Source organism: Verruconis gallopava (genome assembly GCF_000836295.1).
Source record: "Verruconis gallopava strain CBS 43764 unplaced genomic scaffold supercont1.3, whole genome shotgun sequence".
Classification (NCBI taxonomy): domain Eukaryota; kingdom Fungi; phylum Ascomycota; class Dothideomycetes; order Venturiales; family Sympoventuriaceae; genus Verruconis; species Verruconis gallopava.
In genome coordinates, this window is record NW_015622139.1 from 43,136 (window position 1) to 69,138 (window position 26,003).

A 26,003-nucleotide genomic window follows, 5' to 3' on the forward strand; every position below is an offset into this window, starting at 1 on the left:
GTCTTGATTCCGGTTGGTGCTCTTGCTCCGAGTACTCATGCATATTCATCCCTCGCATCATCACCTGAGATAGGATGCCTTTTTGAATTCGAGATTTCAAAGTGGTGGCGATCAGCTTTCATCAAAATCGTATTGCTATTCTTAAACATGTTCGTTATCCGCCATTAAGAAAAGACTGAAGGCAGCAATACTATAAGCCTGGTTGTCAACTGGCGCGCGGTTTCAAAGATGGCACGAGTGTTAATCAAAATTCCTTCACTTTCTCTCCTCACATCATTACGCCGCTCCTCGATATCATCTTTCCCATTATCTCGTATTTTGAATTACGATACGCTAAGGAGCACCATGGCATCTGCGCCGCACCCAAAGTTCTCCGCTGGATCAAACGAAAAGATGATCGCAGATACCCTATCTCTTGAATTACTCCCTCCCCAATCTAGTTGGCGACTCACCCCTTCTGGCGAAGGCATCCAACGCACTTTCAAATTTAAGACCTTCAAAGCGGCCTGGTCATTCATGGACCGCGTTGCGGCAGAGTGTAAGACAGCCCGTCATCATCCTGAGTGGGCCAATGTGTACAACACTGTGTTCATTCGCTGGACGACCCATCAACCTAAAGGTTTGAGCGAGAAAGACGTGGCGATGGCAATGTTTTGCGATGAACACGCTAAAGAGTTGGGAGTGCTTGACGATGGCGGTGACGTGTGTATGATCGGAGAGGGCCCGGAAGGTCTCGCAGATGGATTGGCGAAGGCAGCAGGTGATTGCTGTGTGCCAAAGCACAAGAACAGTATGTAGGTTAAACAGTCTGTTCGCTTCGATGATATAAACCATAATTTGTTACTCGCATGTCGAGAATCGAGTTAAGAAGCCACTTCACATGGCTTGTGTCGAATTTACAAGGAGATTATTCATTGTTGCTTTAACGTCTCTGTTGAAGAATTCGAGTTTTCTGCAGCTGCTGTTACAAATCCTGCACCGTGGAAAGAAGAGGAGAGCCATCTTCAGAGAAGGCTCTATAGTAATGAAAGCGTAAAGACGGTAAATCAGTTCCGGTGAAAATAATTGAGGTTAAGATGCCATTTACGAAAAGAGTTTCGTCGGTTTCCCATTACATTGACAAATTCTCTGAGGTATTAGAAAAATATAGTTAAGCATAGCTACAGGATGCTTAGGAAAACGGAATTTCTCAAAGTTGAAGCTTGGTGGGCGTTCGGGTCAGAAGTAGTGACGACATCCGGTATCTTCTGTTTGTAACAAGACGACTCAATTGAAAACTCTTTAAGACATGACTCCACTTCATTTGCAAAATATATCCAAGCCATGAACAAAATTCTGTTCAGAAATTCTCGTGAATCCCTCTAGCTCACTGCCATAGTGATGAGCTGTGTCCTCGCAGTAAACATAGCAACAGCGGACATTGATCCTCACAGTTTTGGGCCGCTTGAGTCCAGTGTCAGTCTGAGACGATCCTATGGGGTAAGCTATGAATCTACGCTAATTTCGAGCAAGCGGTGGTACATTCCGGTTTCACAAAACAAAATGAAATTCCTCAAAGTGATAAATGACAGTGGCTCAAAACTTGATCCATTGGCGTGGCAGCACTCGTCAAGACGACAAAAGTCTCTAGGCTAATTTCTAGCGCTTATTGTAATTGATCTTCTTCTCCAGACTCCAGAAATACTGATAGTTGATAACCTCCGGATAGCTCGGGTGACTGAGTGCCTCGAACTTATAGACGACGAGGACTTGTCTAGTACGTGTCAGTATTTGAATTTGAAACCAAAATTTTGAGAACGGACGAAAGTTTCCTGCTCCACCACGTCCACAGAAGTGAGCTGACTCCGTGATCGAAGCAGGTCTCGGCTCTAGAGCATCGTGAACTAGCGTTCGGTCTGTTTCGAAAGACGTGCAGCTTGGACAGCACGTCTCGTCATCGGAGTATACGAATGACATAGTTTCGAGTCTGTTCAATAGATTAACGTTTGACTTTGTAGAATATGCGGCGAAGTTCGCACAAGGGTGCTAAGGTCTTCTTATATTCTAGTCCTTCTGTCGGGTACAAGAATGTTTATCGTTGAAGCCTTAAAGTCCAAGTTTCGACGTCAACAAAAAGAAAAGTGCGCGCCATGTGGCCAATTTGACTGAAACGTCACTTGCGCGAACTACTTTCTTCAAGCATACCGCCAGTTCACGCCACACACTTTTCCCCGCAAAATCAAGGGTATGCGTATTTCCGTACGTTCGTCTGATTGCTCGAAAACGATTCAAGTGCATTTCGTATGCAGCTCGAGCCAGGAAAGTCTTGCTTTGGGGCCGATCTCCGAGGGTGCGATAAAGCCAAGACTGCAGCCAATCGCAAACAAGCTTCGTACTGCGCTCGACGTTAGAGCTTATCTCTGATGATTTCACGGAGGTATACTTGAAGTCAATGCTATCAGGAGAAGCCTCGACCTCTCAAAAGCTAACAGACGAAAAAAAGGTCTCATGTAAGCGGACACGTGCACCTTTTGAAGTTAAGAGGCCGTACGAGGGCTAGACCTCACTGTCGCTTGCACGTTATTTCAACCAATCCCGCGAAGCGCAAACGAAGACTAATGGCGCTTTATGTATCTGATCAGAAGCGCGGAGAAAAGCGTGTCTTGGTTTTGTAATCAGATACCTAAATGCGCTTGTTTACGTCTGCATCTGTCCCTCATGGGCGCTCAATTTCTCGGGTTGAGCGTTTTGGTCTTGTCTGCTGGATCCTATGCCATTTCAGGCATATTTAAAGTCGGCTTAAAGGCTTCAGGAAATGAGGCGCATCTTACAAAACGGCGTGTAATAGTAGAACCAAAATGAACTGGTGTCCGTATGGCCATTTGAGAAAAAGTGATCCGTTCTATGTCATCACATGCCGTCTCGCAGCTGCAATTATCGCATCTAGTGTCTCTTGGAGGCCGTAGTGTACTTCTTGTTGGAAAATATTTGATGACTAGAAGAGAGGAAAACTCTACCGATCAATGCTGTTCGTATGCATAAATGAAAAAGAAGTCGCAGTAGATTTCGCAAGAATTGGAGACAACGTCGTCGATATTTTATTGTGGGTATCTTGTGTTGAGAGCTGTATTTTGGAAAGCACCCTACGATACAAAGCATCTGATTGTGCATGATCATAGAGTGTTCTACTCTTTTCCTCCGCCGGCGGCGAGCTGAAGGACGAGGAATAGCAGGATAGCCCACCAGTACCTATCAGAGATTTAGCTCGCGTTAGGAGATTTGATCCTGCTTCATACTTCTGCAAGAAGGTCCTGTTATCCTCTTGACCAGGTTTATCCACTTTTCCTTCGGCGTTCAAAATGACTGGCTTATTCAGCACAGGTTGCACACCCATCTGAATAGGCACTATCTCTACGAAAATATCGTCGCCTTGAATTCCTTTGTTTTGTGGAACAGCTTTAAATGAGCTAAAGCCAATGTGAACGACTTGGCCTTCTGTATTCGTGTGCAACGACAGCCTTTGAGCTATGCCGGGCCTGAATGAGTCTGCGCTCGTCGCAATGCCACTCCATGCCTTCTTATCATCGAGTATGCCTAGTCTAACTATTTCACCGTCGGATACGTTCGGTATATTCTTGGTACGCACTTCTGCGGTACCGTCAGTAGCAGATGGGAGTACTATCTCAGCGAATGGCTTCGGCGAAGGCGCGGAGAGCGGCCATGCGTAGATCGTGATAGGAGGAGAGGCTGCGAGAACGGCGGGAAAGTTAATCACAAACAAAGATATTAAGTGAAGAATCATCATTGTAATTAGGTTTCTAATGGTAAGACAGTGGAGAAGATTTCATGTTCGGTGTTTGTTGCTAAGACAATGGGCGCATATATCCGAAACTAGGGTGTCCTTTTACCACAGTCGATAAGCTTTCCCAAAATTGACTTCAAAGTCTATGGCCATCGGTCAAACGTCTCTACTGAATAGAGATGTAAACATCTTTTTTTATTGCGATGAGATAACGCTCCCGCTCAAGGATGTCAATATCTTAAATAAGGGAAATCCTGTAGTTCGAGAAGTCTCTTCGAAGGCGGCGCAAATTCTTATTACACTTCGTTTGGCTGCAATCGAACCCGGGCTGGCCAATTTCCATGATACAGCCAAATGCGTATAAATTTTGTATATTCACTACTTGTTTGGATACCTCTGAACCTCAGAAGTACAGCCGGATACAATGGATATTTTCTTCAAATCGAGGCCATCGCCAGTCCCGTACCGCGTCACAAGTGGTGCCAATACCAGGTCAAGTCCAGGTCCATTAACAAGCTTTAATTTTTGCTCTTCAGAGTTGCGTCCACTTGAGGGCATAGAGATCACTATCCTGCATCTTTGAATTCCACATTCCAACCATATGTTAATCGCCTTTTTCACCAATCTTTCGATATCCGAAGTGACGCGTTCATCGATCTTTGCAACGTCCATAATTGCATCTTCGATTGCCGCAATAACGGAATCCCTTGCTTCCTTGAATCCCTTCTTCACTCGAGCTCGTGGATCGAGCTCTGAAGTTGGCTCCTTCAGAGCTGCGTGGCATTGCTTCACAGTCTCGTATCTCCATCGTTCAGTTTGAAGAGTTGGTGACGGCCAGGAGAATGTTCCATCATCTGACTCGGTACCTGCCCTGGTCAGTTTTGTAAATAATATCACTGGATAATATACCTCTCTCGAATGAATCACTCCATTGCTTCTCCAGGAGCCGCCCTTCCTCGCCGAAAATCCGGAACGGAGAACAAAATATCATCTCGTACAGGATCCACCATATTGAATCCTGCAGTAACTCCCTTCTCATAAGTATGGGATGTGATGCCACACGTTTGACGATCTCATGCGACCAGATCCTTTGATCAGATTTCCACGTCCTCATGGCCAAATGCTTGATGTCATGGGATAATGATTCAAAATTTTCACCTAATTCTCTGTCAGAAACTGGTGTGAAGTTGTCTCGCGCATAGACGGCTCTTTGCATAGCCATAACTTCACTTTCGAATTTCTTCTTGGCTTTTTCATTTGATTTAATAAGTTGAGAAAGCTTTCCTTCGTTCTCTTGTCTCTCGCGGGCCAACTCCTCCGCATGGTCGTTATTGAGCTGGTTGAGTTTTTGCTCATACTGCATCCTATCGTGATTACTTTGGGACTCCAATCTGGAAATATTCTGAACGGCCACACGAAGCTGGTTATCAAGATTCTTAGCGTGCTTCTCAGTTTCACGCAATTTTTCTTGAAGATCCTGAGGACGATCCTGATATTTGCTCTCTGATTTTTCATGGGAGGTACGCCAAAGCATTTCCGCTCTTTTGAAAAGCTCCAGGATTTGATCCATATCACTTGTCTTCTGACCTTGAGAATTCAATAATTTCATCAAAGTTTTGTAAATATCTTCTGGCGAAGATAGATCCTCGATTCCGGTTGCCTGGGTGGTTTGTCGCTCGAGCCTGGATATCGTTGCTATCTCATATTCCTCCACAATTAAGTCCACTAATTTCAGCAAAGAACAACTATTCGGATCGGAGCTTCCTATTTTCTCTTCAATCTCTTTTTGTGAAAAAACCCTCATAATTTTCATTTTTGCGTCCATCACTCCCGCCTCGTCATTTTGCCCCCCTCGGCGTCGCAAAACAATTTCAAGAAGACCCATTGTGTCGGTAGCTCTTGATTTTGACCAGTCTTGAGTTTTGCGTAATTACTTTCGTTGAAATGAGAGCAACTCAGGCCGATGATTTGGAAGAAGGGCTGCAGTCATTCATCACACTTACGGACTCGCAGACCTCAGCCTGATCCGCGAGACGAGGATAAAAGCTCTCGCATGCTCAAGCTAGTGCATGAAACTGATCAGGCTGACATACCTGACTTACGTGTCCCTAAAAAGGCGCATGCATCTCAACCCCCGCTCCATGTCGATTTCAATGATGCAGGGAGTTGGCACTTGTGGCCGTCGGCGAAGGTTGACGACCTTGAGATTGCTTCAGCCTGATAAGACGTCTGGATGAAAGCTTTCACATTCGACATCTTCAAACCTTTGATTCTATTCCTACTTCGAAGGACATAAAACCATAACTTCCCGAGAGATCTTCTATGGTACCCTTTTCATTTTCGGAACTCGTCTGAGTCGTGAGCGCAGATGAATTAAAGCACTTTTGATGGTCGGCCTGGTTTCGAGTTTTTCTTTAATTGGCCCACAAGATGGTTAATGATATAAACGCTTCTAGAGATGCACGGCATTTATCGAAAAAAAATTAAACCACCTTGTGTTCACGTAACAATTCCAACACCTCTAAATTCTAGGGTTTCTGAGGGAACTTCACATAGAGATCGGCCAGTAGAATCATCTAGCGCGGACTATCTGAAAAACGATTTGCTCTCTGATACTCAACCAGCAAGCAACAAAAGACAGAGCAGGCCGTTTGAGACGGAACCCATGGATGCGTATCGACGAAGATCGTCTTCGGTTTCAGACGAGTCTGATGATGACTCCTTATCACCTGCAATCGGCAAACCTATGACAGGCAATCGACTTGTGTTTGCAATAGATTTTGGGACCACATATTCAGGTTTGGGAGACTCTCCGGTCATGTAAGTACTAAATTAAATGTGTTGTATAGGGATGGCGTTCTCTCGCCCAGATAGCCATATTGCTCAGCTTGACGAGATTGTTCTGGTGAGGGATTTCGGCGGCACGATGACGAATGCCGACAAAATCCCCAGTGTCGTTTCTTACAGCAGGGCGAATGGTGCTCAGCAATTCGGGTCTGACTTGAGTGAAGACGCTGTAGTAATGGTCAACACAAAACTCGAGCTTGACGCGCAGAACTCTAGAAGGGACGAGCTGGAATCTCTTCTTCACGCATTAGAGGCTATGAAAAACTTAAGTTTTCGCAATGTAGAAAACTGCAGAGGCTCTCCATCGTATCCTGTCCATGGAGCAGAGGTAGTTGCAACGTTTTACCTCTCAAAATTGTTGAATCCGTTCTTGAATGCTCTTGATACTACTTACCAAATTGGAGGAGTAGCTCGGGATCTCCCAATTACTATGATGATTTCAGTTCCCGCGGTAAGTTTTGTCGTTGTGGTTTAGAAACATTGTTAATTGTTTCCAGAATTGGTCGTATAAGGCGAAAAATTCAACTTATCAGGCGGTGTTGAATGCTGGATTTAACAAGAAAAACTTTCCAAAATTAGATAGCATACGGATGATAAAGGAGCCAGAGGCAGCCGCCCTGTATACCTTGCGTTATTTAAAGGAAGAGGATTCAGACTTCTTGAAGGTAAGTCTTGTGGCTTCTGATTCTCATTAACTAATGAAAGGGTAGGTTAAAGACACGTTCGTCCTGTGTGATGCTGGTGGTGGTACAGTGTGAGTGCATTCACAGCCGTGTGAACAATTACGCCAACTAAAGCCGATGTTCAGCGATGTTACGGCGTATCAGGTTGTAAGAACGGAGCCACTCGAGCTTCGACAAATTGGAACGCCAAGTTGTGAGCTTATCCCATCGTTGTAGTGCTAATATGCTCTAAATTATAATCAGGCAAGAAATGTGGCGCGTCTTTCATCGACGCAAACTTCAAGAATTGGCTCAGATCCCAAATTGAATATCGATACTGGAAGATTCTGGATCCGAATGCGGTTTATAGAACAAAAAGGCCGTATACAAGCGAGGGCGAATCAATGCGCAAAATAATGAAAGAATTTGATCGATATAAGAGAAGATTTGGGAACCCAGACGCCAGACACCAAGAAATCGAGATCAAATTGCCAGATCCTTTATCAGGGCTTACAATCAATGATGTTATCCACAGTGGAAGTTTACACATATCAAGGCATGCGCTATAGAATGGGAGAAAAACAGTTCTAACACCAAACAGAAAGCAAATGGCAAGCTTCTTTGATCCTTGTGTCGACGATGCGGTTGAGTTGATCATGGACCATGTCGATCTAGTGGAGAATGAGGGAAGAAGAGTAAAGGTATGGTAAAAGGCTATGCTTTTCAGGACATCACTCACAGCGAAAATAAGAACGTGATTATGGTCGGTGGATTTGCGGAGTCAAAATACTTACAAAAAGAGATTCGCGATTCACTACGCCTGCGCAGAATCACGCTAAGGAGCCCGAAAACGTCGTAAGTAGTCAGAAGATTCTGCATGTATTGGTTTTGACGCTTTTCAGATGGTCAGCAGTCCTCCGTGGAGCTATCCTCTGTGGCATTGAAGGCTCGGAAAGCGCTTTTGAGACGCAAAGTTGCCCGTGGAATTTTGGTATAAACTTGACCGGAAACTTTAGGACAATAGAGAATCAGTATGAAGATTTGCCTACAGACCCCAAGGCGAGGGAAAGAATAGCTGCTGGACGGCTAAGTTGGTTGATCAAGCATGGTGACCTTTTGCTTGCCCAAGAGCCACGCGTTGCTGAGAAGGAATTCATATTCACAAGCACGGATCACAATGAACCTTCGCTCTATCTACCAATCTATTCTTATGATCAGGATAAAGATGTACCACAATGGTATCAGAATTCCAGAGAAGGTATATTACTCGCAAAATTCCGCACGTAGCTGCTAACATCCCACAGAACTCGAAGAGGTGCTTACATTGATGATCCCACTGGATAAATTACCACCAGATGTTGTGCAAAAGTACAAGGACGAGAAAGGAAACCAGTGCTCTAAAGTGAGAGCATCGTGTCGGATAAAGTTCACAGCGAATAGAGTTCTTGAGGCAGAAATCTTGATCAAAGGAGTTGTTTATCAAAGCGTCAGGAAAAGCCTGTAGAAGACCGGAATAATCTAGTCGTAGGACCTAAGACTAATCATTTGTTCAAAACAAAGTAAGACTTTGAATTGTACCGTGTCCAGACCGACGATATTATGTAAATGCGTGACTGTGGAGATTCTGTGACTGAGACCTACTATCCGTTTCTGTGAAGGCTCGGAGATGTAGATAATGTCAGGCGGTCAACGACCTGTGCCCCAAAACGAACTCAGGCTACATATCCTGACTTTCCACATCAAGCTCGCATGAAAATGATCGGGATGAAGCAACACGTCAACCAATGGCAGAACTGAACGTCGACAATGTGATCATGCTCATGCAGGCCTTGTTATGTCGTGGGATTCTCAAGGCAAATGCGGCCTCCCATTTTGTGATACGCGGACCGAATGCGGGAAATAATCGACAGTATCTTTGACTGGCATGCGCATGTGATATACGCACGCCATTGAATCAACTCTCTCACCCACCCACAAGATCGATAGAGAGACTTGTTATAGCATCAGACAGGCAAAGAGCTTCTGGATAGGGTCTAGTGCGTCGTCAGCCTTGTGTAATCCCCCGTCAAGCACTGCACTGATGCCCGATGGTAAGAACGGTCTTGGGCAACATGCACGCTAATCAAACTCGTACGTGGACAAGTTGAAGTTCGCTCGCATAAGGCAACCGGGGTGGGGGGTTTAGTTTGAGGATGAGAGATGAGACTATCTTGATGCTCCAGACTCGATAGAGTTCCTTCCATGTTGCTTCCAGCAATTTTATCATTTAAGACTTGTCTTCTTCAGGATCAAAATTCGCATCCTTCGCCGTGGATCGAAATCATTCTGAAGACTACGATTATGTCAACGTTTTAAAAGATAATGCCATATAATTGATCGATCTTAGCATGAAGTTAAAGAAGCCCACCTCAAAGATTGATTCAATTCTTTACAAATCAAGTATTGACGGTGGCCAGCATTCGAACTATCTCCCTGACTTGGAGGATAGAATATTGATAGTATACCGCATCGCCATGCATATTGAACTAAATGACTTACGCTACGAAGGACGATAGCTTCGATGCGGACATGTTTCACCTGTCATCGAAAACTAAGAGCGCACATTATCCACCAAATGGCGACCTGTTGTCCTCTGGTGAGAAGAAGTCCAAGTTATTTTGGAAACGTCATGAACAAGAGAGAGAGGAGTTACAGCGCGCCCTTCGATTCCAGGAGTCGAAGATGCTGAAACAAGAGAGGCGCTTTGATCAGGAGTTGAAGAAGGAAAGACAACGGGCGGAGAGACTAAAAGAGGAGCTTGATGAACAGATAGCTACGGAAGAACGGCAGAAACAAGAAGACGAAGAGAATCGCCGGTTTCAAATAGAAATGGAGAAACAACGAGAGCGTGAACTTGAACTAAAGCGCATGGGCACATCTCCAACAGCCTTGCTTCACCTTCGCGAGCTTGTTCGCTCTAGGTATGAATTGGATATGGAGATATGGCGCATGCGCGACACTCGTCGAGCAAACCGTAAAGTCCTGGAGGAAAAAATGCATCGCGCCGATGTACTGCTGAGGGAGATCCAGGCTACAGTCAGTAGCTGGAAGATGGATCGAGAGGTTTGGGAAGAAGACGAGCTGGACATGGCTAAAGAGATTCAGAGTAGACTGATGGAAGATGGCAAGAGGAACTGGGCACTTAACCCACCGTGGAAGACCTAGTCGAATTGGGTGGATATGATCTTCAAAGCGTTGTAGATGAGTAGATGTTGATCGAAGGCTAAGCCCAGATCACTTCTCCGTGTCCTGGACGAGGGAAATGTCGCTCGACCTCTTTTGGTTATGGAAGTTTTCCGGCTCAGTGGAGGCTGTCGTCGGAAGCGTCAAATCCAGGTATTCAGTCAACTGCGGCTTTACCTGCAAGGTCAATTTTCTTAGGCGTTTTAGGGAACTATATTAATTCAGGAAGGTTTCTCGATGTTCAATGTCAACATCCGACCGCGGTGCTCAACTCACTGAATGAACCAACGACCTTATGTATGAAATCCCGTCTTGCGTAAGTTTCGATGTTCACAGCTGCCGAGAATACATGTCGGGGTCGCTTCTTTAAAGCGCAAAAGACGTGACAGCGCATCCAGATCTCTTATCGGCAGAGAGCTGACTGAGCCCGTAGCGTCTGCCAGACGACGGCATCAGACGCCATGCTAGTTCGAGCCTTGGACGGATAATGAGCTGCTGATAGGACCGAGATCTTGCCCCAAGGGTAAATTTGTACCACTGTGCCACCAAAGCGTGGGGTAAAGACTGAGCACAGCGGCTTGATTGCCAGCTACGGGCTTTGACGTTGTGGGCAGCGGTTCCGAGACCCGAAGGCGTTCCGGCAAGATATGCCATTGCTGCGTGCGAGATCCAGGCTACGCACGAGCACGCCGCGGAGAGGGAGAAAAAGGCGTTGTTTGCTGATGGGGCCGGAGGCGTGCAGGTCCGGTAGCGGACGCTGCTCCAAAGCCAGAGCGACGACAGCGACGACGGAGCGCGGAACTCGCCAGGAGCTGCCCCTCGACCCCACATGTCGCCCCCGTGCTATGAGTTCATCCTCCACAGCTGTTCGCTCAACATTTTCGCTCGCCCGGCGGGGCTCGAGTACACCAAGAGGCCGATCTTCGTCGAGCAATGGCCGTTCTAACGAGCCAAATTTCTTCCTGCACCTTGCCGTTCCCTGACTGATCCTGCCCCCCCACCCCCCTTCTCTCTTTCCTTCTCTTCCTGCTATCTCGCTCGTCTTCTCTTTGCTCTCTCAGTTGCCCTGACTGAAGCCTTGATTTGCCATGTCCGGAGCAAATTTGGTGCCCGTTCGAAAGGTCTCCATTGACCCTCACAATGAGCTCAATGTGCAGCAGGATCATTACATCGGCGTCGACGTCGGCACCGGCAGTGCAAGAGCTTGCATCATGAACGCTCAAGGGGACATTGTTGGTCTTGCGTCGCATAACATTGGACTTTGGCAGCCCCAGACGGGCTGGTATGTACGTGCGATACGTACAACGGACGAGAAGACAGCAGGCTCACACGCTCCGTAGGAACAATCTACTACGGACATCTGGCGATGCATCTGCTCCTCCATTAAGCAGGCCATGGTGCAGCACAATGTAGATCCGACCTCAATTCGGGGCATTGGGTTTGACGCCACCTGCTCTCTTGCAGTCTTCGATGCCGAGACTGATGAGCCAATGTGCGTGACAGGGCCTGACTTTGACAACCGCGACGGGAACGACCGCAACGTGGTATTGTGGCTGGACCACCGACCTGTCGAAGAGACCAAAAAAATCAATGCCACGAACCACAACTTGCTTCGCTACGTTGGTGGCAAGATGAGCATCGAGATGGAGATTCCAAAAGTGCTCTGGCTGAAGAACAACATGCCCAAGGAGAAGTTTGACAGGTGCAAGTTTTACGACTTGGTGGACGCTTTGACGCATCTTGCTACTGGCAACGAAACACGAAGCTTCTGCTCCGTTGTGTGCAAGCAAGGTTACATACCCGTCGGGGTAGATGGCAGCGTCAAGGGCTGGCAAGAGGATTTCCTCAACGAAATCGGTTTACCGGAGTTATGCGAGGACAACTTCAAACGCCTCGGAGGGGTGAACGGTGTAGTACTCCTCCCTGTCCCATGTGTTCACGCAAGAAAGTCTAACTACGACTTTAGAACGGCCACTATCTTACTGCTGGCGAGCCCGTTGGAGTGCTTTCCGAAAAGGCTGCTGCCGAGATGGGCCTCCCGCCTGGTATTGCAATCGGTTCCGGCGTGATCGACGCCTATGCCGGGTGGATTGGGACCGTTGGTGCTAAGGTGAAACTTTCGTCTGATGAGCTTGACAGCGAGGTCCCTAAGAACGACCTTGCCCAGGCGAAGACGCGGCTTGCTGCCGTAGCCGGCACGTCCACTTGCCACCTCGCCATGAGCGACAAGCCCATTTTCGTTAAAGGTGTCTGGGGTCCCTATCGCGATGTTCTAATTCCCGACATGTGGATGGCAGAAGGTGGACAGTCGGCCACAGGCGAGCTGCTCAAGCATGTCATTGAGACGCACCCAGCGCACCAGGAGGCTCTCACCATCGCTGAGACCTTCAACGCAAATATCTATGACTACCTCAACAGCCACCTGCGAGAAATGGCGGAGCTGCAGAACGCGCCGATGAACAGTGTGGCGTGGCTTGGACGACACTTCTTCTTCTACGGAGACCTTTTCGGAAATCGATCGCCGATCGCTGATCCGGAGATGAAGGGTAGCGTTGTCGGCCTCAGCAGCGACAAGAGTATAGACGGACTTGCGTTGTACTATTATGGCACGCTTGAATCGATTGCACTGCAAACGAGGCAGATCATCGAGCGTATGAATGAATCCGGGCACCAGATCTCGAGCATCTTTATGTCAGGCTCTCAGTGCCAAAATGACATCCTTATGTCCTTGATTGCTTCTGCATGCAATGTACCGGTGCTCGTACCGCGTTACGTGCATGCGGCCGTTGTGCATGGCGCAGCTATGCTTGGCGCAAAAGCAGCGAGCCATGAGGGTGGCGGCAAGGGCGAAGCACTGTGGGACATCATGGACCGACTTAGCAAGCCTGGTCGGACCGTTCATCCAACCAAAGACGAGGGCGAGAAGAAGTTGCTAGATGCAAAGTACAAGGTATTCCTGCAGCAGTGTGAGGATCAGCAGAGGTGGCGGAAGTCTATTAATGAAGCAATCAGTGGCTGGGGTAAATGAAAGCGAAAATTACGCCAATCTTGGTCTTTATCATAGCCACCGGAGCCAAAGTAGAGAGTAGTGTTCAGAGCACGCGTGTATGCATGGGGTATCATCGACAATACATAGACCTACGGACCAAAATTACTTGCAAAAGGACCGCTAAAATGCAATGATTTTGAGGACATGCACTTTAATCTCCTTCGTCACTACCCCCTCCGGCGTCAAATCTCGCGTGCCGGAAGTACTTCATGCCTATCCATGCAACCAAACACCACACCCAGGCCATGACACCAGTACAAACAATAAGCGCAGGATAGTAGCCAACAATCGGGAGTGTTGGATCATCTTCTAACTCCGGAGGTGCGTATGGCGTCTCACCCACATCCCAAGCCCAGCTCCAGACGCCCAGACAAGAGCCCATACCGACAACGAATACGATCCAAGTGACGAAGAGAATGATCCAGCCCCAGTACTCCGTGTCGGCAGCAGAATGCGGTGGAGGGATCGAAGGCGACCGTGCCGGAGAGGGCAAAATAGGATTCCGCAATGTCGAGCGGCGACGAGTAAGCTCCGCCGCGGACGCACCGATGGAGAGGTGAATGCCGCTTCCACCGTCTTCATCCGAGGTCGTGGACGCATAGCGGGAGATTGGTGAGGTTATTGACTCGGGTGACAACAGGTTAAGGTCTTGGGCGCCGGCGGGCGGTGAAAGGCCGCCGTTGGCTTGAGTTATTGTGTCTAACTTGAGGACTTGCGATGAGGGTGGGAGGGACCAATTGGAAGGCTCGCTAATAGTCGCTGCCGAAGAAGATGCTGACGCGTCGTAATGTGTCCCTGAGGAGTCTATATCCGAAGGCGACGTGGTTTCCTTTGGTTCGTGAGCCGTTTTCATAGAATACTTCGTAGGCTCGCCACGTTCCAATTCCTCGCTCGGTCGCCGCTCGAACTTGAGTCTTCCAGTGCTCAGCAGTGCCGCCTTTCTCAGACTCCCCTTTCTTTTTCTAGACTTATGCTGGCGCAAAGCCGCCGCCATCGACGGTTCCATCTCCCGACTGTGTGGCTGTCGCGAAGGAGAGAGAAACAATGGCTCTTCACCAGCCTCGAATCGGTCCTTGACAATTGACTTCTTCGTTGGCGACGTCGGTGACCGCCCTTCAATATTTGAGCGAAGAAATGGAAGTCTAGATAGGATCCCGCCGGATGGGCTTCTCTTATGCTGCTGCGAAGCGGAGGATGCCCGCGCTCGTTGGGGGTTTTGGCCCCTCGAGGTGCTATCGCCGTTCAGCGTGATCGTCGCGCCATCTTCCATGCTTTTGGATGTACATTTCCTGCTGGTCGTATCGCTCGTTACCGGTGCATCATACTTCTTCGAAACGTGCAGGTCGAGACAGAGTATCGATTTCCGAAGGAGGTCACAATTGAAAGCGGACATGGGGCTAAGGTGTCCGCAGCCAATCAGATTGTAGTCTTGGTGGAATCGAGTAGTGCCGCAACTCACTTCACTGCTGCAACTTTTACATCTTAGTTTTTACTTTGCGGGTTCCAGAATTAGTCTCTGAAGCGCAAAAATGGGTAATGACGGTGGCAGCATCCCCACCCGACGCGAGCTCGTCAAAGAAGCCGCCCGCAACAAGACCACGACCGAACTCAAAGAATCGCAAGCCGAACAGCAGGAATACTACTGGACTACTGACCCAATTACCAATGAGCCGCTAGAGCCGCCTATAGTGTCCGACTCGAATGGACGTTTGTACAATAAGGAATCCGTACTCAAATTACTCACGAGCGACGAGAGTATCAACAAAGACGAGGCGGAGAAAGCGACGGCTGGAGCGATCAAGACACTGAAAGACGTTGTTGAAGTCAAGTTCGAGGAGGATACTGCATACTCAAAGGGCGCAGTAACAAAAACAGCGAGCGGAGAAAAGAAGAACCGCTGGATCTGCCCGATCACAAATAAACCCTTGGGCCCAGGTTCGAAGGCAGTTTACCTAGTCCCTTGTGGACACGCCTTTTCCAGTGCGGCACTCAAGGAAGTCGGCGATGCAGAGAAAAAGTGTTTGCAATGCGGAGAGGCATATGCACCTAATGATATCATTCCCATTGTGCCCATGAACGAGGAAGACGTCGCGCGGCTGTCGTTAAGAATGAAAACACTAAAAGAGAAAGGTCTCACGCACAGTCTGAAGAAAGGAAAGAAGAGGAAGGCCAAAGATCTTGACAACGTTCCTAATGGGGATGATGAAAGAGCGCCTGACTTAGTGCCCGCAAAAAATCAGCTCAACGGGAGTGGGACGAGTACGCCAACAAGCAACGGGATCAAGAACTCTGCGACCGCATCCCTGACTGCAAAGGTTCTGGAGGAACAAGAGCGAAAGAAGAGAAAGGTCGAGGAAAATACCAACTTGAAAGGCCTATTTACAAATAGGGAGCAGAAGGTGGACGTTAAGAACAGCCGCGATTTCATGACGGGAGGGTTCACGATGAGCAAATAAATGCTTAATGAGAAGGTATCTGAAGGTCCCATGAAAATGGATGCTTGCCCTTGTAGATGCATTGACAGCCTGCATTTGATGGCCAGTATTTGATGGCTAAAGGCTGTTGCAGGCAACATCTCTCGGTTTCTGGAGTGGCCGGTCTTCCCTACGATATTCATGCTTTTCAAAGCTGCGACCCACTGGATCAACTAACACATACTCTGTTGATGGCCCATCCCCTCCTCGATCTAGCAGACTTTGTGACGAGCACAACGACTTAGGCAAGGCGAAGCTAGCGATAAAGTCGAGACCAGAACAGTATATCTTGATTAGCATCACCTTAAAATAGGAAAAGAACGGACGATAGTGGTGCGTAATGACGTGAACGGGAGAATCAGAAGAGACCATAAAAGTTCGTGCAGTTCGACGTTTTTTGAGCTGTTGCGTCGCCATCATTGTTTGTCCTAGGTTCGGAGATCTTACAATACCTAGGAGAATGACGTACCGCCGAGTTCGGTCATGGTTTGATTTCAAAGCTCAAGCGACAGTCATCACACCACAATGCGATTAACGCTTCAGAGCAATCAACAATTTACTCCATAATGACTGTCAACTCGATCCCTCCTTTCCAGGTCAGCCCATCTGCTCTCGATGTTCAATACATATATAGGATGCCCCCACTGTGCCCCGCTAACACTTTGTCTAGACTACCTTCGCAGTCCCTCTCACCTGCGAATCATGTGTGAAAGACGTGTCAAAATCTCTTTATGCTCTGCCAGGAATTGTCAACGTAACTGGTGACGTGTCCTCTGGCCTCGTCCACATCACCGGCACAGCCGCACCCTCCTCCATAGTCTCAGCAATTCAGTCTACTGGTAGAGATGCCATCCTCCGAGGTAGTGGTCGCCCCGACAGTGCAGCAGTGTGCATTCTCGAAACACACACATCGCGTAGCGACGTTGGCGAAAAAGTGCGGGGCCTTGTACGCATGGTACAGGTCGCCGATGAATTGACCATTTTCGACGTTGCTATTCGTGGCCTAAGCGAAGGGACATACGACGCCACGATTCGGAACAACGGGAATATTAGCTACGGTGCGGAGAGTACTGGTTCGATATGGGATGCTGAGGGGAAAGGACGAGGCGTGCTCGGTACACTATCCATAAACAAGGGCGGAGTAGGCTCCGTCTTTCTGGACAAACCGGTTGCCATCTGGGAGCTGATTGGGCGGAGTATTGTTGTAGCGAAACAGGGAAAGATCACATTCAACAAGGAGGATCCGGATGAGCTTGTAGGGGTAATTGCAAGGAGTGCTGGTGTATGGGAGAATGACAAGACTGTGTGCAGCTGCAGTGGGAAGACAGTATGGGAAGAGAGGGTGGAGCAGCAGGGCAGAGGCATGCTATGAGCTTGACGTTGTCGAGTGTAGGAAAGTACCTGTGTTCCATGATGATGGGATGTATACCAAGGTGAAGAACCTGTATATATTGCATTTCGTGATAGTCACCATCCAATAGCGGTAACAGCACTATTTTTTGAGCAAGTACGCCATTTTCAAATCCAGTCCGGAACGACACCAGAGACCAACGCCAATATTTCACAACTTCGCTTTCATTCCCAACTGCTGTTGCAGTTTCTCTGCTTGGGCTGGCGGCTGTCCATGTCCCACCACGTTCTCCGTCCCCAGATACGGTCCATTCCAGCCCCAAGCCTCAGCCACCAATTCCGCCGCCCTTTCACCCACACCAAGGACCGTCAGCATCGGGTTGATGGTTGTCATTTCTGGGAAGACGCCTGCATCAGCAATCCTAAGCCCTTTCAGTCCTCTCACCTTGAGCTGGGGGTCCACGACTGCAAGGGGGTCCTTCGTGACGTCGCCCATCTTCGTCGTGCCCGCCGGATGGTATACCGTGTGTGCTGCGCGGCGTCCGTACTCCGAGAGGGCTTCATCCGACTGAATCGCAGGGCCTGGTGCAACCTCCCGCTTGATCCAAGATTTGAAGGGCTCTTGCTCGGCAACTTTACGGGCCGCTTTGAAGCCTGCCACAATGGTAGCGGCGTCGTAACCCTCCGGATCCGTGAAGTATCTGAAGTCAAGCGCAGGCTTAACTTGAGGGTCTTTGCTCGTGAGGTACAGTCTGCCTCGAGACCTTGGCCTGGGGATGTTCGGCGTCATGCAAAACACGTTCGTGGGTTCGTCGTAGCCCAATCTACGCGTGTTCAGACAGAAGGGGATCTGGTAACAGTGCATCATAATGTCCACAGTGTCACCGTCATCGCCCGCTGCGTTTGTCTTTTCCCTGCGAAGAAAGAGCCCTGCATCTGAGTCCATGGTTGTTTGATTGGGCGGTACGGGCTGGTTGAGCTCCCACATGATGATCGTCTCCGGATGATCGAGCAGGTTCTCACCAACTCCTGGAATGTCTTTCACCACTGGAATTGACAAATCTTGTAGCTGCTTCTTAGGCCCTAGGCCCGAATGCAGCATCAGACGTGGGGTATCGATAGCGCCGGCGCAAAGAATGGTCTCGGCTTTGGCTCGTAGAGTGAGGGATCGACCGTCTTGGAGAGTGAGAGTCACGCCAGTGACGCGATCCTCTTCAACATTGATCTTGCTCACCCAAGCATTGGTGAGCACAGTCAAGTTTGGCCGCTCCTCCTTGCCAGCAAGGATAGGATGGATGTACGCAACGCTAGCGCTGCTACGGCGTCCGTCATCTGGGTTATATGCTACAGAGAAAAACCCAACAGACTCCGGCAAACCGCCCTTTTCGCGTATTTCGTGGTTGAAGTCGTGAACAACGGGTATATTCAAAGCAGCAGAGCAGGCTGAGACCCAATCTCTGCACAGTTGGTTCCGGTGCCTGTAGTGAACTGGTTGAATGGTGTTCCTCAGATTGTCCAGGACGCGTGTGAACATATCGAAGCCCCAGCCTGTGCAGCCTTGTTGCACCCACCGCCGGCAGTCGTACTCGAATGGTCTGAACGAGATGAGGGTATTGTGACTTGAGCAGCCTCCTAAGACTTTTGCACGTGAGTGCCGGATATGAGAATTGCCCATTGGCTGCTCTGTGGTCGGGTAGTCATAGTCCAGATCGCCGCCCAATAGGCTGAGCCAGTCCTTCAGAAGCAGGACACGATCCTCCTGGAAGTCTGATGGACCGGCTTCGATGAGCAGGACCTTCTTGTTTGGCAGGTACTGCGAGAGACGCGAGGCGACAACGCAGCCTGCGGTACCGCCGCCCACGAGGATGAAGTCGAAGTCATCGACTTGCGAGGATGACAGGTTTGTGGTCGTCATCGCTAAGATCTTCTTTACAAAGCGCTTGATTTTACTGGTGCAGAACGCGTGGAGGTTGTGGACAAATGTGAAGCCGCGCACACAACCAGGGAGATATAAGAAAGAAGCAAGGCCACGACTTTGTTCGCCTGACTTTCCTGCTGGCACTGATCTTTTGACGTCCAAAAACTCGCGGCTCCGAAGTCTCATGCGAGCATATCAAAAGCTCACCATGTTCAGTAAGAGCCCTGTCCTAGGCCTGGGCCCACACAGTCGCCCACAAAAGGCACTAGAGAACGGAGTCGGTGATCCACCAGCTGCCGCTAGAAGCCGATTGCCTCGAAGGGTTACTGCTTCCGACACACGACCTGAGCCTTGAGACGAGCCTGGGGGCCCATTCATTTTAGGTGCCCACAAGGCAAACCTTCACCTTTAACGGTTGATAGGGCCTATCCGACGTCCAGCAGTCCCATGAGCGAACCACGGCTCTTTCCAGCCCGTTGGGGATATGCGACTAGGTGCCTAAAGGCTTCTCACGTCGAACGTGTGGAATAACGGGCAATAAACGGTCAAGCGTACGAGCTTCGCCCGCACAGACCCCCACCCTGGCCTTGCGGGACGTCACAGTACAGAAGCGGGGAGGAAATTTTGTCCAAATTTTTTAACCGCTTTGCTCTGCTCGGTTCAAGATACGCTCCTTGGGTTTTTTGCAGAGCTGGGATCAACGGCAGTTGGTGCCGGTCCGACTGTCTTAGCCCGGAGTCCACGCGGTCCGTTGATGTTGCAGCCCTCCTACTGTGTTCGAGCTCTCAACTATCGGACCACAGCACGATCAGTGTTGCGAACGTCTAAAAGGCTGGAGATAAAGCAGCTTTCTAATTGAACACTCTGCTCGGTTGCACATCATGGCCCAAGAAAATCCAAGGCAGCGACTGCAGATGGTCCTCAACCATCTTCGCTCTCGGAAGCCGTCGTCTGGATCTGCCTTGCAAGGAACACTATCTGGATTGTACTACGATGGTCGCCCGCAGGCAGGCTCTGGCCCTCTTTTCGATTCCTATGATCCCTCTACAGGTGTCGTATACATGAAGCACCAGTCTGCGTCTCCCCAGGATGTTGAAGCGGCGATATCATCAGCACGGAAAGCCTTTCCAGCGTGGTCCTCCACTCCGGCAATTGAGAGGGCGCGCATTCTACAGCGGGCCGCAGCATTGTTGAGGGAAAACAATGACGAACTTGCTAGGATGGAAACTCTCGATACTGGAAAAGCATTCTCAGAGACGTCGACTGTTGATATTGTAACTGGGGCAGACGTATTGGAGTACTTTGCCAATTTAGTTGGGGGCGGCGGACTGAACGGCGAGACGGTCCGTTTGCGTGATACCGCGTGGGTTTATACCAAAAAGGAGCCTCTTGGTGTGTGTGCTGCTATTGGCGCCTGGAACTACCCTATCCAGATTGCACTGTGGAAGTCGGCACCTTGCCTTGCGGCAGGAAATACGTTGGTGTACAAGCCTTCTGAATTTACCTCCGCTCATGCTACGGTTCTGGCACAGATTTTCCAAGACGCAGGCCTGCCAGAGGGTGTTTTCAACGTGGTAAAAGGCGACGGAGCTGTTGGCCAGCTGCTGACCAATCACCCGTCAATAGCGAAGGTGTCATTCACCGGGCAAGTATCGACTGGTTGCAAAGTTGCTGCCTCCGCAGCTGGCGGTATGAGGTATGTAACCATGGAACTAGGAGGCAAGAGTGCTTGCATAATACTCCCGGGAGCGAACATCGATCAGGCCGTTGATGGAGCAATGATGGCAAACTTCTACTCCACGGGTCAGGTGTGCACCAATGGCACACGCGTGTTCGTGCCGAAAGAGATGAAATCCGAGTTTGAGAAAACGCTCCTCGGAAAGATGCAGTACATCCGCGTAGGAGACCTATACGATCTAAAGACCAATTTCGGTCCTCTTGTTTCAGAAGTGCATTACAAGAAGGTGATGGGCTACATAAGACATGGCATCGAGCATGACAAAGCTAGGCTTATTCATGGCGGATTATCGAAGCCAGGAAATGTTCCGGCGAGCTTACAGAATGGCTACTGGGTGGAACCAACCATCTTCACGGATTGCACGGATGACATGAAAATTGTCAAGGAGGAGATATTCGGTCCCGTCATGTCCATACTGACATATGAGACGATTGATGAGGTCGTTAAACGAGCGAATAACACCGAGCTCGGCTTGGCAGCCGGTGTGTTCGGCAGCGATATCAACCTGTGCCATCAAGTGATAGCCAGGTTAGAGGCGGGAATTACGTGGGTCAATTCCTGGGGTGAGAGTCCTGCAGAAATGAGCGTTGGCGGCTGGAAGAAGAGTGGCGTCGGTGTGGAGAATGGTACTCGAGGCATTGAAGCTTGGGTGCGTAACAAGAGCACGTTGGTCGAGATGGGTGGTGTAGTTCCTACCGTGTTCACTCCCCCATCAGAGTCTTGAGACCGCGTCACGCAAAGATTACGGATAATCCGAGAGTGAGTTTGTGCGTCTAGGGCGCAGGAATGTACATTATCATGCCACCAGATTGCTATCTGGGGAAGGGGGGCCTCCGCTCATGCGAGAAGGAGGTTAGGCCATCTTTTATCTGGTCCAAAGCCACGGTATCAGATCTTGTGCCAACGGTCGCCCTTCATAAGCCCAGGGTGCGTGTAAGTAGCCCATGCGGGAACGGCCCGTGTGTGACATCTATGCGGGTACACATACAGTGTTAAGACAGTGCCGGTAGAGACAAGTACCTATGCGTGCGCTCCGTGCATTTTCCATGTCCTGCGACACTTCGCACGGTGTTGGCAGAAACAACGCTCAGCTGTCTTGTCTGCACCTGGTCAACGACAAGGCCCCGCCTTGCACAGATCTCGGCAATGGCGGCAGGGGGTTGAACGTCCACCGGGACGAGAGCCGGAGAGCTGTCGACTTTCGCTTGCTCGGGTTGCATTGCTATTGACGGCCGTGGCAGGGGAAGAATTCAGAGGCCTTTCCAGTCCACAGATCACACCACCCCCTCCCACTGGTAGCCAGCGCTCCTTTACAGCTAGTCAGATCCGATCCGATTCACCTGCCAGATGTTGAGCCCCCTGCACCAGCAGAGTACGCGTCGTTTCACGTCCAGTGCCATGAGCCTGTACGGTTTCCGCTCTTCAGGCCAGCGACGAGGCGACGAAACTGGCGTCGAGGAAACAACGAAGATCTCCTTTATGCAAGCCAGGCGATCGAAAGGTGTTCACCTGAGCCTCACGTCCGTATGGCTGCTGTTTGCGCAGCGTTCTCTAGAACCCACCGTCTTGAAACGCCTATGAAGCTTGTCGTGACTCCGACCAAGACGGCCTGGTGCGAAACAATCTAAATTGATGCGCCGAACGTGTGCGGGCGAGCGAGCGAGAGCGTGGTTGTGCGCATGTGCGTTTCTTGTGTCTCTGGTGCTCGCTTCTGCTCGCCGACAAGCACGAACATGGCGGAGGGGCGGTCGAGGTGTTTGCCGTCGACCTGGTGCTCTCGACACCGGCCGAAGTGCGCGTTCCTGCTGCCGCCGGTCACGACAGCAAAAAGACGGCCTTTAGCGTGCAAAAGTCATGGCGTTGCAGTAGCGGTGGGCTTGGTCGGCCAAAGAGCTGAAGCCTAGAGACGCGGCGATGACGAGTGGGCTTCCGACGAGCCCGTCCTGCGTTTTGTTTGCCCAATGATCAAGTACCAAGCAAGAAACTCGGAGCGCAGCAGCGTGAAGGCCTTTGACACTCGCATTGCCACGGTCAACCTGTGATACCCGCGAGGCGCTTCCCCCTGCAGCCATCCACTGGGGTGCGCTCTGTACGCGCCCGGCTCCGTACCACGGGCGATTTGCCAACAGGTCGATATCACCACTGTCGTCCACATGCCCAGCGCTGGTATTGCCCAGGAACGGAGACGAGCGCTCCTGGCAAGTCATTTTCGCGCGAGATAATTACGTCTCTTTCGTCCGTTTCCCTCGTGTGTTTCACTTCCTCCAATTTCCCTGCCCAACACCCTCTGCCTAAAGACCCGCCTGCTTTGCTGCACAGCGCTTCGTGCCTCTCTGATCGCTCCGAGCCTCCCTGGGCGGACCAGACTTTTTTTTTTTCGACAGTAAGTGTCTAGACTCCAGAAATACTAGCGATCGCCGCCCGTCCAAGCCCCGCAAGCCTCGGGACTCCGTCCGCACAGTCAGCGCAAAACCTGCCCTGGCGGCTATCCAACAACCAGCTGTTCGACCCAATTGCGCCGGTAAAAGAGCGTGGACGACCGTATAATTCCGTCTGAGAAGCCTGCTGCTGCTCTCGTACGAGGTGTGCACAACCTCCCCCTCCCCTCGCGGAGTCAAACCGTCCTGTCATTCGTCCGGCCCATCGTCGAACTCCCCGCTCTTCGCACGCAGAAAGGAGGCGTCCGCACTTCGATTACGCAGTGCCCCAGCTTGCATATCCTGATCAGAGATTCAGGAGGGCGCCGACAGGCTCGACGCTGCTAGCCCGGGAGCACACAATCGCAAGGCTTCGACGCAATGTCGCTGAAACAGGTCAGTACCTTCGTGGCAAGTGTGTCGTTCGAGCGACCTATTGAACACGGGAACAGGAAATCGAGACGTGGGTCGCGGCCCTCGCGGCGTACGACAACAACGAATTCGACCAGGCATTGAACGCCTTCAACCAGATTGCGGACACGTCCAAGATCTTGTTCAACTGCGGCGTGATTCACGCAACGCTCGGCGAACATGAAAAGGCGGTATGTGTGATGATGCGACTGTGTCCACGAAACATGCGGCTGACCACGAGCAGGTTGAGTGCTACATAAAAGCAATTAAGCTCGACAACTACCTTGCCGTCGCGTACTTCCAGCAAGGCGTTTCGAACTTCTTGATGGGTGACTTCGAGGAGGCCCTCGCCAACTTCAACGACACTCTCCTGTACTTGCGTGGTAACAACAACATCGACTACGAACAGCTGGGCCTAAAATTCAAGCTCTTTTCCTGTGAAGTCCTCTTCAATCGTGGGTTGTGCTACATATACCTTCAGCAGATGGAACAAGGCATGCAGGACTTGGTCTACGCTGCGAAAGAGAAGGTCGTGCCGGACCACGACGTGATCGACGAGGCCATTCGGGAACAAGCGCAAGGCTACACCGTCTTTTCCATTCCCGTGGGCATTGTCTATAGGCCGAATGAAGCCAAAGTCAAGAACCTGAAAGCCAAGGACTACTTGGGCAAGGCAAAACTAGTCGCTGCAACGGACAGGAACCAGACTTTCACTGGCTTTACAGGTGCCGAGATCAAGAAGCAGGGCACAACGGCTCTAGATGATCGGCCAGAAGAGAAGATATCTTTTGCGGCCAGCAATCTTGTGCGAACAGACATCAAGAGTCGAGCGAGGCAACAGTCAGAACCGCCACTTAACCGCAACATGTTCCCACCGACACCGCCACCAGAGAGTGATAAACCACCATCAAGCCCTGGTTCTGGTTCGGTGCGCAGCGCGAACAAGCCTCTCTCGAGAGCTGAGTCCGTTAAGGCTGGTCCACGACCTCAGCCACTTGATCTTACCGTCGCAGGATTCCAGAGTTCAAAGCAATCTCGCCAACCGAGCGGTGGCCTACAACGAACTCAGTCGGAGCGTCCAGGTAACAGGAGACCGCAAGACCCGCCTACACGATTGCAGCGCTCTAACACATATGCGGATGACGTCTACGATATGTACGGTCGCCAGTCTATAGGCTCCCGACGCGCACAGGAGTATATCTCTGAAGAAGAAGAGGATGAGTACTCCATGTCTTACGATGAGGGTGATTTCGAAATGCTCGGACCGAGGCCCGCATTGTCTGCACGATCATCCGCTTCAACACGCCGCTCCGGACCAACAATGAAGAAAATACGTGTTAAGGTTCACGCCGACGACACCCGTTATGTCCTTGTCGGATCAGCTGTCGAATTCAGAGACTTCGTTGATCAGATCCGCAAGAAGTTCGGCATACGCCAGAGCTTCAAGATCAAAATTAAAGACGATCAGGACATGATCACCATGGCTGATCAAGATGACCTCGACATGGCTATCGAGTCTGCAAAGTCAATTGCGAGAAAGGAGAAGAGCGACATGGGCAAGATGGAGGTAAGCTAGATCATCACCCTCGTGTGTTCAATGATGTCTGATACTAACACATCACCTAGGTTTGGGTTCAGATAATATGATCAAAGTCGCATGAAAAGGCGCGACCTTTTAATTTTCTTGGTTGGCCTCTTGACTTGGAAGGAAATACCCCCACATATAGTGTTTGCATATGCCAACTTTGGCTTTTGTACGATCCCGAGCATAATCGCGTTCAGAATAATTATCCCCTCTAGATGAAGCATTCTTGTGTGCAGGAGAGAACGGACTACCTTCGCTCGCTTCGGCTCGACACTAACTGGTTTGGATGAATGCATTTTGTAACGACTAGATAATGTCAACAAATACCATCAAACTCGAAGATCAAGCCGTTCCTGGCTTTATGGTTCTCTGCAAGTGACACTATACCCAGTTAGGTCGTACACTCTCGTTATGCGCTTCGTGCGTCGCCACCACCGCGAGCATGGAAGGGTGACTCAATCTGGACCTCGCAACTCGTGAACGTAAAAGAGACTAGACTGCTGACTTCTCGTTCTGGATTTTCAACAGATATCCCTGTCAAAACACTGC

The 26,003-nt window shown here is 50.0% G+C and overlaps 12 protein-coding genes across 13 annotated transcripts; 7 read left to right on the forward strand and 5 right to left on the reverse strand.

Moving 5' to 3' along the window:
• Positions 1 to 53: 53 nt before the first annotated feature.
• On the forward strand, positions 54 to 1,287 carry PV09_00955 (uncharacterized protein). Its single transcript, XM_016353783.1, has one exon. It carries the CDS (start codon positions 229 to 231, stop codon positions 796 to 798), a length of 570 nt encoding a protein of 189 aa, XP_016217878.1. The 5' UTR covers positions 54 to 228; the 3' UTR covers positions 799 to 1,287.
• A 351-nt stretch (positions 1,288 to 1,638) lies between these two features.
• On the reverse strand, positions 1,639 to 1,956 carry PV09_00956 (uncharacterized protein; the record flags this gene model as incomplete). Its single annotated transcript, XM_016353784.1, has 2 exons — positions 1,639 to 1,753; positions 1,844 to 1,956. 2 exons carry the CDS (start codon positions 1,954 to 1,956, stop codon positions 1,639 to 1,641), a joined length of 228 nt encoding a protein of 75 aa, XP_016217879.1.
• A 1,208-nt stretch (positions 1,957 to 3,164) lies between these two features.
• On the reverse strand, positions 3,165 to 3,784 carry PV09_00957 (uncharacterized protein; the record flags this gene model as incomplete). The annotated part of the gene is made up of 2 exons (XM_016353785.1): positions 3,165 to 3,228; positions 3,276 to 3,784. The coding sequence occupies 2 exons, from the start codon at positions 3,782 to 3,784 to the stop codon at positions 3,165 to 3,167; spliced, it is 573 nt and encodes a 190-aa protein (XP_016217880.1).
• Positions 3,785 to 4,159: 375 nt separating this feature from the next.
• Positions 4,160 to 5,144, reverse strand: PV09_00958 (uncharacterized protein; the record flags this gene model as incomplete). The annotated part of the gene is made up of 2 exons (XM_016353786.1): positions 4,160 to 4,647; positions 4,691 to 5,144. The coding sequence occupies 2 exons, from the start codon at positions 5,142 to 5,144 to the stop codon at positions 4,160 to 4,162; spliced, it is 942 nt and encodes a 313-aa protein (XP_016217881.1).
• Positions 5,145 to 9,819: 4,675 nt separating this feature from the next.
• On the forward strand, positions 9,820 to 10,494 carry PV09_00959 (uncharacterized protein; the record flags this gene model as incomplete). Its single annotated transcript, XM_016353787.1, has 1 exon — positions 9,820 to 10,494. The coding sequence occupies one exon, from the start codon at positions 9,820 to 9,822 to the stop codon at positions 10,492 to 10,494; it is 675 nt and encodes a 224-aa protein (XP_016217882.1).
• Positions 10,495 to 11,382: 888 nt separating this feature from the next.
• Positions 11,383 to 13,735, forward strand: PV09_00960. Of its 2 annotated transcripts, XM_016353789.1 has the most exons (4): positions 11,383 to 11,798; positions 11,853 to 11,950; positions 12,016 to 12,425; positions 12,479 to 13,735. In XM_016353789.1, exons 3-4 carry the CDS (start codon positions 12,144 to 12,146, stop codon positions 13,538 to 13,540), a joined length of 1,344 nt encoding a protein of 447 aa, XP_016217884.1. In that variant the 5' UTR covers positions 11,383 to 11,798; positions 11,853 to 11,950; positions 12,016 to 12,143; the 3' UTR covers positions 13,541 to 13,735. The 2 variants fall into 2 exon arrangements, with proteins under 2 accessions (XP_016217884.1, XP_016217883.1); XM_016353788.1 differs by having other exon boundaries at positions 11,853 to 12,425.
• PV09_00961 (uncharacterized protein) lies at positions 13,543 to 14,897 on the reverse strand. The gene has a single exon (XM_016353790.1). It carries the CDS (start codon positions 14,829 to 14,831, stop codon positions 13,713 to 13,715), a length of 1,119 nt encoding a protein of 372 aa, XP_016217885.1. The 5' UTR covers positions 14,832 to 14,897; the 3' UTR covers positions 13,543 to 13,712.
• Positions 14,898 to 15,090: 193 nt separating this feature from the next.
• PV09_00962 (uncharacterized protein) lies at positions 15,091 to 16,017 on the forward strand (the record flags this gene model as incomplete). Its single annotated transcript, XM_016353791.1, has 1 exon — positions 15,091 to 16,017. The coding sequence occupies one exon, from the start codon at positions 15,091 to 15,093 to the stop codon at positions 16,015 to 16,017; it is 927 nt and encodes a 308-aa protein (XP_016217886.1).
• Positions 16,018 to 16,601: 584 nt separating this feature from the next.
• Positions 16,602 to 17,407, forward strand: PV09_00963 (uncharacterized protein; the record flags this gene model as incomplete). Its single annotated transcript, XM_016353792.1, has 2 exons — positions 16,602 to 16,631; positions 16,706 to 17,407. The coding sequence occupies 2 exons, from the start codon at positions 16,602 to 16,604 to the stop codon at positions 17,405 to 17,407; spliced, it is 732 nt and encodes a 243-aa protein (XP_016217887.1).
• On the reverse strand, positions 17,392 to 19,594 carry PV09_00964 (uncharacterized protein). Its single transcript, XM_016353793.1, has one exon. It carries the CDS (start codon positions 19,487 to 19,489, stop codon positions 17,597 to 17,599), a length of 1,893 nt encoding a protein of 630 aa, XP_016217888.1. The 5' UTR covers positions 19,490 to 19,594; the 3' UTR covers positions 17,392 to 17,596.
• Positions 19,595 to 19,916: 322 nt separating this feature from the next.
• PV09_00965 (uncharacterized protein) lies at positions 19,917 to 22,099 on the forward strand. The gene has a single exon (XM_016353794.1). The coding sequence runs from the start codon at positions 20,185 to 20,187 to the stop codon at positions 21,763 to 21,765; it is 1,581 nt and encodes a 526-aa protein (XP_016217889.1). The 5' UTR covers positions 19,917 to 20,184; the 3' UTR covers positions 21,766 to 22,099.
• A 921-nt stretch (positions 22,100 to 23,020) lies between these two features.
• On the forward strand, positions 23,021 to 25,800 carry PV09_00966 (uncharacterized protein). The gene is made up of 4 exons (XM_016353795.1): positions 23,021 to 23,854; positions 23,911 to 24,060; positions 24,114 to 25,436; positions 25,496 to 25,800. Exons 1-4 carry the CDS (start codon positions 23,840 to 23,842, stop codon positions 25,514 to 25,516), a joined length of 1,509 nt encoding a protein of 502 aa, XP_016217890.1. The 5' UTR covers positions 23,021 to 23,839; the 3' UTR covers positions 25,517 to 25,800.
• The last annotated feature ends 203 nt before the right edge of the window (positions 25,801 to 26,003 follow it).